The sequence below is a fragment of the Ischnura elegans genome, chromosome 1 (assembly GCF_921293095.1).
Source record: "Ischnura elegans chromosome 1, ioIscEleg1.1, whole genome shotgun sequence".
NCBI classification, from domain to species: Eukaryota; Metazoa; Arthropoda; class Insecta; order Odonata; family Coenagrionidae; genus Ischnura; species Ischnura elegans.
Genome location: NC_060246.1, coordinates 30,606,617 through 30,619,468, shown reverse-complemented (window position 1 = coordinate 30,619,468; position 12,852 = coordinate 30,606,617). Strand labels below are relative to the sequence as shown.

General features: G+C 39.7%; 1 protein-coding gene across 2 annotated transcripts in view; it reads right to left on the bottom strand.

The window, feature by feature from the left end:
* LOC124157973 (heat shock factor protein) overlaps window positions 1-12,852 on the bottom strand; it is a 39,372-nt gene that overhangs the window by 12,836 nt on the left and 13,684 nt on the right. For both annotated transcript variants that reach the window (XM_046533115.1, XM_046533107.1), the window contains exon 7: window positions 3,619-4,269. In XM_046533115.1, the coding sequence (XP_046389071.1) occupies window positions 3,619-4,269 (651 nt within the window). The remainder of the gene's footprint in view (window positions 1-3,618; window positions 4,270-12,852) is intronic.

The following is a 12,852-nucleotide window of genomic DNA, read 5'->3' as shown; positions in this document are numbered from 1 at the left end:
AATCCTGTACTAGCAGGAAAGTCTATATTCTCAGCAGCTATGTGCCTTTACTTGAAACATAGAGCCATTAGTATACTAAGGTATAACTTTCTTATAACCAAGTTATAATGTTCACCTAGCTATTGCTTTGAAACTCTTTCAAATGTTGATATTACTTGTTAATTTTAAGTATCAGTAGCCAGTTTCACTTCTGAGTAATGAGTGATAAGCTACGGATGGAGAATTAATGCTATTTATGGCTAATATGTTGATAAAAATGTTTTACTGCACAGCATTGGCCATTCTCCTAAAAACTTAAGTCGGGAGAAAAAAATTAAAAAATGTTATGCTATTGTTAAGTTGAATGATGATGTCCCTTTGATATTTGAACATCCAATACTAAGATTCCGGGCTATTCAATTCTTCAACAAGGTTGTATAACTTTGTCTATTATAGTGAACTCCCAATTATCTGGGGAGATTATGATGGGGAGAGGCAACACCAATAATCAGAAAAAAACAGAATCCAAACATTCACTTTTATTTCTCACAATGTTAATAATTTAGGTAAATCTATCAATATTTTGCTATCCATGCACATAGTCTATTATTTTAGATTGCTTCAAGGACTAATCGACAGCAATCTTCGCCCGACCTCCTGTCTTTTTAATGGTGATGATGCCATTGTAATCATTTTCTCCATATACTCCACCTGTACAACAAGGGTCAACTTCCCTCCATTACAGAGTTTATTACTTATAGTAGAACTTATATTTCCTTACTAAGCACTTCTTTTACTTTTCCTTATCTATTCCAACAGTTTCTAAATCTTGCAAACTATCACATTTACATGTCATTCCTAGGTATCCAGTTATCATTTTTATTCTGGTATGTTTCTTTTACTAAATCCTATTCCATTCTGTTGCAAGCATCACTGTGACTGTTGCCTTCCAGAGGAACACCAAGATAGTCATAATGGGAGTCTGCAATTTATTTCTCGGGATTTATGATAGAAAATTGGTCAGAAAATTTTCTGACAACCCCGCTGCCACGGTGCTCTTTGTTCTTTTCATTCAGCTTAACCAGCTACATTAATGGAAAATTTTATTTTGTAGAGAAAATTGTAATTATTGATACACAACACATTCTTGAAGAGAGTAACACCACTAAAATTCTGACAGTCTAGCTAATCTGAAAGAAAACCTCATATTAAAGTGGCTTTTACTTCCTAAGAGTATGCCCCTGATTAACATGATGATGATTCAACAACTACACTGTATTTCACAATTACATTGTTAGCCAAAACATGTAATTAACAACTGAAATGAGTAAATTAAAGAATTTGGGATTCATTCCCTCCTACAGTCCTAACCACTGATGATAGAACCCAGAAATTGCAAAAACATTTACAGTAGTACATTAGACACAAGCAAGAAAGAATATAATAAGGATAAAAATTTTGACATCTTACAGAGATCATATAGTATTTCGAAATTGCCTTCACTCAAAATGTTGGAATAAATTATACACTGATGCATCCCTTAAGAAATGAAAACTTCAGTTTCATTTAATTTTCATTGGGACTTCATTTTAGCCAAAAATTGCTTTAAAATCTTTAATTTTATGAGTTTATCCTTTCTTCTTAACAAAACAAATGAGATCATACAAATAATTATCAAACATATCTCCTTTCAATCTTCAATTGTTAACACAATGCATATCAGCCAGGTACAGCCACAGGGAGTATTAGGGGTCTTAGGTCACCCCTGAAATATTTTCCCTTTTGGTGACTATCCCATGATACATTAGCTAAAGAGACCACTATCTATCCCCTACATTTTTTGATAAAGTAACATTTTATGTCTGCCACTAACAATTAATGTTAACGTTCAGCATTATTCATGCAAAATTTACATTAAATGTAAGACTATAAATAGTTGACTTAATGAAATGTATGGATTCTAATGTGTGTGAATTGACAACAAAATATCAGCAGAGACAACCTGTATAGTTCTCAAGCAGCCCTTTACCCAAACTTCTGGTTACGTGCCTGACACCAGTCCAAGTAAGACTGCAATAGGTTGGCAATTTTGAGCCCTTAACATTGTAGGAGTACAAAGAAAGTTACTTCACCTCATTAGCCAGCAAAAAAAACTGATCTGTATGCTTGGGATTTCACTATCATTAAACTCGACAATCAGATTAGATCAAAACTCTTGAGTTTTACACTTGAGAAAGGCCTGGATATTATCTAAACTAAGCCTTAGAGCACAGCATAATTAAATTCATTACATTTTATTGACAAAAAGTGATGACAACGCCCTCCGAAGAAGGTAGAGAACTATCTACATTCAGTGCAGTAAAGGAAAGTTGCAGAGTACAATCATGTAAGGTTGCTCATTGTGAAGCCTTCGTCCTCAGCACCTCCCACCCTCCTTTTACCTTCTCATTTTATCTCCCCCCTAAACAATGAAGTAATGCACGCCAGGGGGTGATGGAGCCAAATTCTTTAGCACCCAAATAATAATTATCACTCCAATGTTTTTCTCCATCACATCTCAGGTAAGAATAATGTACTCCGCATATTTTTGAGGCATAAGTTTTCAATATGCTTGGTTTTAGTGAGAGATTTTTTCCTCATAGTAGAAGATAGTAGCACTGGTTGAATATTTATTCCTCAAAATGGGTTTCTTTTACCATGGCTGCATGTAATCAATTACAATAAGAGATAATACAAAATTTTAACATTTATCTATACCATTCATGACCCCACAGCAGTACCTATGCATACTCCTGCGACTTTTTTTTTTTTTTACAAATAAGCATCTAATCTAAGTCTTTCTGGGACCTGGAAAATTCTACAGCACTTGCCACTCACATTGCCTTTTACACCAATGCTTTAGCCATCATATTAATTCAATTAAAAATTTTTGTTTGATTTTTTAATAAGGCCATTAGTGCAATTGGTCAAAAGATTTAGTGTCAAGGAATTAGGGATAGGTACATAAAAATTAGAAGTAGACATGATACTTAAAATTGACACCACCTGGAAGTCTTCAGAAAAAAACTAGATCTTTTTTTATATCAATTATTTTACCAATCTCTGAAAAGGGGAGCAAAATTGATTATGTGACTCAGGTAGCCTTTAGCAACATTAAGGAAGCCCTGGAAAAGGTGGCTTAAGAGATACAGAATACCACCTACAGCATTTATTGCTTATCATGAAATTAGTATACAAAAAACTTATTAGTATGTATGGTCAGCAGGGGGGAGGGTTCACCTTAACAAATATAAAATGAACATTAAATTTCCAAAAATGTCATTTCATGTCACCACAGGTTCCATTAATTCTATACCAATCACAAATTGCAAACATCAATGAAGAATAACACTACCACAGTACTTAATGATAAGTACAATAGAATATACACTTGGAAAATCCATAACGTTTCCATCACTGCAATGGTAAAGATAACATGGAAAATTTTCACAAAAGATAAATAAACATTATTCAGTAAACAACAATGCATTCAGTAAAATATAATTTACAAACTTAAAAAAACCCTGATATATACTAACACTTCACAAATCAGAGTAAGTTAGACTTATAGATAACGCTACAAGCCATACTCAGAATTACCTGATACTGTTCTCGGAAGTTGAGTTCTCTCCACTGGATGCAGAAGTGCAAGCAAGAGCCATATTTGAATCATCTTTCTCTTCATTTTTCTTATTTTCTGGCACAGCTGTAGTTTCTACATTGATATTTAGATCATTCACATTAACTTCTCCTGAGGTGGTAAGTGATCTTAATAAATTTGCTTCCTCATCACTCACTGATGCACATCCCTCTTCTAAGTGAATTTCTGGATAAACATCTAAATCTTCTACATTAGAGTTACTTTTCAAAGATGTGGTTCCACGCCTTGTCTTGCGAGTGCTTTGAACATGAGGTGACCTTTTCACTACACTTGACGAGGATTTGGAGCTATTTCTTGAACTACGGTTTGCTGACTGCCCCTTGGCTTTGCTCATTTTACTCGGAGGAGCTGGACTCACAACAGCTGGGTCAACTGATCCCATAAACATTTCTGGACTCAAAGGATATTCCACAGAAGGAAGCAAACAATTTTCTGGCACATCACTTTGCAGGTCAGGATCTGAAGCCAAAATGTCCTCAGCAAGACTTCCAGGTGGTACATCCATGGTATTAGCAGGAGATGAAGGCAAAGATTCCAGGTTCCCCAAGCTTGAACTTGGACTATTAACAAGGGGAACAACTCTATCTAGCCTGAAGCACAGAAAACATATGCAAATAAATTAATACAAGTCACCAAGATAAAAACTCAAATAGGAGACTGAATATACTGTCAATATCAGAACAAAACTTTTGAAATTAAAAAGATACATCAACATATCATTAAAATCACTTTAGATTTTTCAAAAGGATAACCTTATGGTAAAGTTTATTCATATAACATTAAATCAAGAATATAAGAAAAGTAAATGAAATAGTTAAATATTCAAATATTCCCAGAGTTCATTAGCCTTGGTCCATAGCTGAATAGGAATGATTAGGAACATACAAGGCACTATTTAGGAGCAACAATGATATTTTGTATTGAACTTTCTTTTCAAGGTGACTTATAATTATATGTTTGGGCTAAGACATTCATAGAATGAAGAGGGAACCGGCATGGATATTAACTTATGCATAACAAGAGCACCTTAAGATAACATGCTTACTCCAGGCCACTTAGCCTTATTACATTAAAAAAGTTTAAAAGTCAACTAGGACCAGAGAATCCTTCAGAAAAATACAGGATTGAAATCCAACAAGATCACTCTTCATTTTGAAAGCACAAGCGTAAATACTTTAAATGAGACAAAATTTTTTCACCAATTGAAATATGGTCGAGAGGAATGATAAAAAATGGACACCAATCCTCCATTACTACCTTCTGGCAACAGACTGAGTGCTATAAATTACTATTGGATGCACCTTCTGTACAATAAATACTAATCAATGCACAGCTGACTCACAGGGCTGCATACCAACATCTTGCAAAAAGTGAAACAATCAGATATTGTTCGACAAGCACTCCAAAAAATGTCAGCACTAAAACCCTGAAGCCCCTGTCACAAATCCAGAAAAATTATCATAACACCTCCACTGTCCAACTTCACATTCCATTCCATCATAAGTATAGATATAAATATGTAACTGCGAATATTAATCTTTCTGGTATAGCAACAAATTTATGTATTCTGATAGGTAATGGACTTTTGTTTATAAAAATGCTTGGACTTAGCATGAGAGTATTATTTCAATGGAAAAATTATTAAAATATCCTCCATTTTTAAACACCTCACCCCACTGTAAATGAAGATGTGATCAACTCAAATATTTATACTATGTACTGAAGTGCAATGTAATTTCCAGCTCAAGAAAATACTTCTTAAAATGTGTATATACTCTCATGCCTCATTCAACAACTGAATGAATGGGTCAAAAACTTAGAGAAAATCTTGGAAGTTGGCACACAATAGACAAAAACTGCAACTCTTTTAGAATGGCTTTACATCATGAAGAGCCAAGTAGGTTGAACATGTATGCCTCATAACTAGAAAGCCTTGAGTGAGGCAGCAGGGGAGAGAGCCCCAGTGGAAGGAATGTAGTGAAGAGCCTTGAGTATACTCTCATGGTGACCGCAGAATTATTTTTTGGGTCTCCAGTCGTACTATTGCCCTTACTCTGTCCATTTAATTTGGGTTTGTTCAATCAGTTGGCACCAAATTTTATGGAACACAAGAAATAATTTAATAATACTTGATAGTGGTCAATAAGACATATTAGAAATTCTTTTTTAGTGATGCTGAAATGAGTACAGTCAAACCTCTTTTTAACAAACTTCTTGAGACCACAAAAGTTTTGAAAGGACGTGTTTGCTCTCTAGCTAGAAGGTGACATTTCCTAATGTACGAAAAATCTAATAAAGACTGAAATATTGACTAATCATTAATTTTGAAGCATTCCCACAGATAAGATGCTATTACTCAACAAAAACAATAATTTTGTTTAGTTTAATTACAAATAAAATAACTATAATTTCTCATTCATAAGCATAACTACTTCATTAAATCAATGATAAACTGGTGATCATGAAAAAATACATTAATATATAAGTACATTTAATATTTTAAATAAAATAAGTAAAATTATAAAGTAAATATACTGTGAACTTCCAATTATCTAGGCTAATGATGGGGAGAGATGGCATGAATAATCAGAAAACCCAGATAATCCAAACTTTCACTTTTATTTCTTTTGATGTTAAAAAATTACGCAAATCAAATAAGTAAAATATATTATTATTTATGCACAAAGTTACTTTAGATCGCTTCTAGGACTGATTGAGAGCTTTCTTCACCCGACTGAGGTCCTCCACTGTCCACTGTCACTATGCACTCGACCTAAGAGCGGTAATGCTGACAAGAGAAGTCGGAGAGTACGCAAGGCAGTCAGCACGTGTACACGAATGAAGGACGATTAAAGCGTGATCGTTGCCGACATGTGTTCTTTCCTTTTTCTGTGCGATTTTCCCGATCAATCCCTGGGCGACGACGACAAGAGGGTCTTGGCGACCTACAACCTGGTGTCATGAAGCGGGATTTGTCCATCTAACTGAAGCAGATCGAAGGACAGAATATAGTAGCAGAATAAGGAGGTAAGACCATTATGACGGGGTGAGTTAGTGTTGGCGGAAAAGAGGTTGAGTTGCAGCAAGTAATAGAGGACATCCATGAGAGGCTACGTGAGTTAGCCTGTGAAAATGAAGCTCTAAAATCCCGATTGGTTGAATGCGATAGAACCCTTAATCCCAGTTTAGGCCTTTAATCTAAGTTTTCGTTATTATCGTCTGTGGGAGTGTTTACGGGTGGCCTGTCCGAGAATGTGTTTGCATTTTATGAGTGTCTAGATGAAATAGCAAAAATTAGTGGCTGGGCCGATGCGGATAGGTTACGGGTGGCAAAATTGTGTGTCGGGTGGAGCAGCGGAATTCATCCGCTCGAAGCAGGAGTGCCGTGACACCGCCTCTCATGAAGACTTTAAGCAAGTGATTACTGAAAGGTATAAGCGGAAACACGATGCTTGGTTCTATCAGGAGCTAGTCTCACAGATGAAGCGGGGCGCAACGGAGGATATAGAGGCTTTCGCTGATCGGATAAGGAATGCTAACGCGAACACTTATGAGAGAAACCAATCCCAGGAGTTTTTTGAGGCCAACCTATTTGAAGCCGAGCAGATGGCATTGGACGCATTTCTAAATGGACTCTCCGGTGAGGTAGAGCACAGATGCCACCATGATGTGCCGGAGGCCCTCCGCGACGCTGTGAGAAGCACCTTGCAGGCTGAGGCGATTGAAGCGAAGGTGGCATCGTGGGTGCCGCCAATCCCCCCGAAGATTTTTTGGGTGCCAAATTGTTGCGTGTTTCAATTGTCACCAACCTGGACATTTTGCACGGGAATACAGACTGCTGCAAAGGGATCAATGTGACGCTTGTGGCCAGGTGGGACACATCGCTTGCAAATGCCACCATCGTGGATGACCTGGTCCTGATTTAAACAGCAGTAGCACCGCGGGTGCCTCTTAACGTGACAATTCTTGTGACGGATTGCAATGCAGGGAAGGGCGACCTAAGAGTTAAGGGCACCATAGAGGGACACGAGTGCACACTTTTGATCTACACGGGGGTGCAAGTATCATTAATATCAAGTGAAATAAGTGGTCGTTATGGGCTCTCAAGGCCGGGGTGCCACCTGATACGAATCACGGGAAGGACGCTTTAGACTTACGGGCAAAAGGTGGTGTCGTTACACTTGGGTGATCACGTCTACCCCATACAAGTGCAAGTTGTGGACAAGTTGGACGGAGTGGATGGCATCATGGGATTGGACTTTTTGGAAAATCATCGAGGTATGTTGGATGAGGGTAATGGGATTTTGCACTAGTGGGGGCAGGGGATTCGGTTATTAGGTCACTGAAAGGAAGGATATCGTGACCCCAGTCTAAATCTTCCTTTAGATCAGCAATCAGGGGATATAAGACGGGAGGAGATAAACGTCGGTGGGAGTAAAAAATATCCTGTGTGCCTAGGGGAATAAATAAGGGTACCGCCACACTCTGGAAGACTTTGGAGAATTACGGTGGATGAGTGCGTTGGTAGAGGGACATATTTAGTGGAACCTGCATTAGAGACCATAGAAAACTGTTATGTTGCGAGGGGACTGTGCACCATCGATAAGCAGCAGTCAATCACACTGCAAGTAACCAATTTTGGCCGCGAGGAGGTAGTACTACATAAAAGGACTAGGTTAGGAATGGCTGCAAAGTTGGAGCCCTACGAAGCTGGGGCTGGCAAGATGCACAGGAAGGTGGTGAGGACGATAGCGTCAGCTAGGAGCGGGGAAATGTTCCGCAAAAAGTTGGTGCACCTGGATGTCAATGAGAGGGAGATCATCCTTCCACAATTAAAATAATTCGAGGATCTGTTCACAGAGAAGGATAGACTACTAGTTACCGCCATGATGTCCCACAGAATCAACACAGAAGGCCTTATCGAGTACCACATCATTTGAAGCCCATAGTGGAGTCGTTTGCCAACGAGCAACTTGAAGCGGGTATTATTGTCCATAGTGACAGCCCTTGGGCATCAGCAGGTATTGTTGTCCATAGTAACAGCCCTTGGGCATCACCAATTGTGATCGTGCCAAAAAAATCGTCTGATGGAAAACCTGCATACCGGTTTTGTGTGGGTTTCTGGGCTTTGAATGAGGTCACTGTCCCTGATGTGTACCCCATTCCCAACGTCATCGAATCCTTGGACTATCAGGGTAAATCATGATTTTTTTCAATGCTGGATTTGACAAGTGGTTACCATCAAATACCAATGCATAAAGATGACCAAGAGAATGCCGCTTTTAATGCCGATAGCGGGAATTACCACTACACTAGGACGGTATTCAGATTGCGGAATGCACCTGCCACATTCCAAAGGATGATGGACAGCCTCCTACAGGGCTTGAAGCTTGAAATGCCGGGCAAACACTTAAGTTTGAGAAATGTAAGTTTGCAGAGGAAAAGGTGAACTATTTAGGTCATGTGATTTCGAAGCATGGAGTGCAACCTAACCCAGGAAAAGTATTTCCCACTCCCACCAACGTGATGGATCATCAGTCCTTTTTAGGACTAGCAAATTATTATCGCCGCTTCGTTGTGGATTTTGCAGAAATAGCGAGGCCTCTGACAAAGTTTGAGAAGTTAAAAGAAGCCCTTACTTATAGCCCCGTGTTGTCGTATCCAGATTTCGACAAACCTTTTATTATTTCAACCGATGAGCCTAACTTTGCAATAGGGGCAGTGCTTTCTCAGGAGATCAACAGGGAAGAACATCCAATTGCCTATGTTTCTAGCTTGCCTAATTCCAGGAAAGGCAGGATTTGAGATTGTGGACAGGATCCTTTTTAAAATCGGCCCGCGGGGAAGAGTGATAGCTGTCTCTGAGAGCATAAGGACTGACATTTCTATACAGTGCCATGATTACACCCTCACGGGACACCTGGGGGTCAGATTGGCAAAAGCCCATGTAGCAGCGCCCTATTGGTGGCCACACTTGGGAAGATATTGTGAGGCATATGTGAAAAACTGTGTGTCATGTAATCAGAGAAGTCCGTATGGGAAGTGTAAGGCTCCATTACAAGTCCTCCTGGCCACCGATAGACCCTTTGATTTTATCGCTCTTGATGTAGTTGGCCCGTTGCCCCGGACCGAGAAGGGAAATAAGTTCATTCTGTCAATTTTAGATCATTTTTCTAGGTATCTGGTGATGGTCCCGTTGCCAAATCAGACGGCGGTGATTTCCATTGCACTTGTGAAGGAGTGGATCTTAAGAGTCATTGTCCCTGACAAGGTTCTAACCAACCAAGGGAGTAATTTCATGTCGGACTTATTTAGGGGTGTATGTGAGTTGCTAGGTGTGACCAAATTGCGTACATCCCCTTACAGACCCGAGTGCAATGGACGGATTAAGAGGGTGCACCGAATGATAGCACAGGTCTATCCCATTCTGTGAATACTAAAAACGATAATTGGGATGATTGGTTAGGCTATGCCATAGCTGCATCCAATAGCAGAGTTCACACTTCCACGGCCTTCAGCCCTCATGAAACAATATTTGGTCACGAAATGAACTCGCCGTTTGAGTGTGTGGAGAGACCTCTGAGAGATGTGTGCCATGCTCAAGTGGAACAGTTACGGGATCGACTTCGAGTGATGTGGCGAAAGTGTGCTAGAAACAATGAACGGGTGCGGAACAGCAATTAGGGGGTGGGATCCAAGGGAAAGGACAGGAGGTATTCAGTGGGAGACTTAGTCTACTTAAGCGATCTCTGTGTGAAGAAAGGTGTAGGAAAGAAGTTCCACCGACTGTGGCAGGGGCCATACAGCATTGTTAAGGTTCTTCCCCCTGTAAATTTAATGTTGCAACTCCCTCATTGGACACTAGTTGCACATAAAAATAGAGCAAAGGCCCAACCCCGCCATCTTGGTCTTCCTTTGCCTGAAATTGCAGGCGCTGCCAGTGAGAGACGAAGAGGGAGGCCAAGAAAGCAAACGGTGCCTCCCGCCTCTGAAGGAACTGAGAAGGAATCCCCTTCCTGGGATCTCTCCTCGTATTCCGAGAAATTCATTGGAGACCAGGATGGGGGGGAGGATTCCAGGAGGTCTCTTTCCTTATCGGAAGGGCTAGACTACTCGTCGCCTATGTCCCCCGCTCTTAGCGGTGAGCCTCCACTGCAAGATACGACCATCTGCGAGGAGAGGGAGGGAGGAGGGGAGGCCGCCGAGAGAAAGTGGAAGGACCTTGCTGACAATGAGCAAGGCCCTCTCGCTGTTGTGAGAGGAAAAGAAGACGCATGGATTCCTCATGACGAAGTTCCGCCGCTGCAACACTGATCACCACCCCTCCCGCGCCCCCCCCCCCCCCCCCGCTACTTCTTGTGCGAGAGGAAACCACTGCCATCACGATGGGGACAGGAGCAGGAATAGTGTAAATTTTGGTGACGTGTCTTTTTTGTTTATTTGTAGATCCGTTGGGTAGGCAGGATGTGGTTCTAATAGGGAGTGGTGTTTGAGAGGGTACAAGCGTGGTGATTACTGATAGAATGTGGGCATTAGCCATGAATTTTGATTTGGGAAGGTTCAAAAGGAGAATGTTAAGTGTATAAGTTGTAAATGTTATGTAAGTGTTGACTTTGAATGTTGCTGAATGAATTGTTGAAAATGTGATTGAGATTTTGGAATTTAAAAAAAAGGAGCCGAATAGGCTCATTGAGTGACAATAGGAGGGGATTCAAAGTTGATCTTAATATGATTAAGGTGGAGTATTTTTTGAGTGGGGAGTTATGTATTAGGGTGGAGAATTAAAAAGAGGAATCAGAAACCTTGGTGGATTTAGAGAGAAAAAGATTTAGATGAGAATGGGTTGGTGTGCTCTGAGGTAGGAGAGATTTGCATTGTATAGTAGTCAACAACTTTTTTTTGTTAGATTTGTATGGTAGCAGTGCTAATGAATTGAATCCGTAAAAGTTGAGCTAGGTTAACCATCGATCACAGCAGAAAATAATGTGGTTGTTTTTTTCTCAATATGTTTGTGTTCTTTGATTTTTTTTGTTAGTGATTTTTGAAGTGTGTAAGAGTTTAATACATTGGTAAGGACTAAAATGGTGTGATGAGACATGATGAATGTTTTCTTGATATGTCTCTTGGGTGCGAAGTGACAGTGATAGCAAAAAGGGGATGAAATGTTTGTGTCTGCGTGATTTTCGCTATTAATCCCCGGGCAACGATGACAAGAGGGTCTTGGCGACCTACTCTTCATTATTTTGTTCTAAAGAGGTTAAAGATTGAATCAGGACTAAAAAATTTAATTCAACAGAATTTTTCACAGTATTCAGGCTTGATCTACAGGGGATGAAAATTCATGATTCATACGGAAGGAAAATTGAAACCTAATTTTTTTTCGTAGTAGGGAGGATGTATGTTCCACAGATATTTGTTCTAAAGAGGTTTGACTGAAGTAGTTATTTTGCTAGGAGTCAAAATATTACAAAATACTCTTAAGCAACTTAAATGTTTCCCCCGAGAAATAATGGCTGTTTATACAATCTGATTTATAAGATAAATAAATCAGCCTTAAAATGTTTGAGGCAAAACACTGAGTATATATTACATCTAGAACCAAGTTATAATCGTAACCAAGATGGTATAGGGGAAGAAGAAAGTGTATTGGGAACAACAATTTCTAGTATCAGTTCATCCTACTATGAACAAAGAAAATGGATAAACCATACCCCTTCTAAATACACCCATGCCTCGCTTAGCACAATTTCAATACAGCCAAATTCAGACATTGTAACATTTCAGTATCCGCGGCTGCTTTCAAACAAGCTGACTTTTTATCTACCGCCATCCACGGCATGGTGCCGTTCTTTCAACTTCACATAGGTCTCTATGTCAAACAAGTCGAATCGTGCCGTTGACGTTATGGCGCCATTTCAATCCGGCCTGGCGATGTGCCTTCTAAGGCATTATATACAGACAATGCTACATTAAGGCCGCTTTCAGACAATACGACTTTTCGACGGCTGCCGTTCACGTGAAATTCAGGCAGCTTTCAGAAGAGAAGACTCTGCAAAGCCGTGTGCCGTGCCGTGAATGGCGGTCGGCAGAAAATTGTTTCATTTGAAAGTGGCCGTAATATTTAATCATTTAAATATGCAGTAATTCTTCGACATACGAGCAAGATGCCTTCC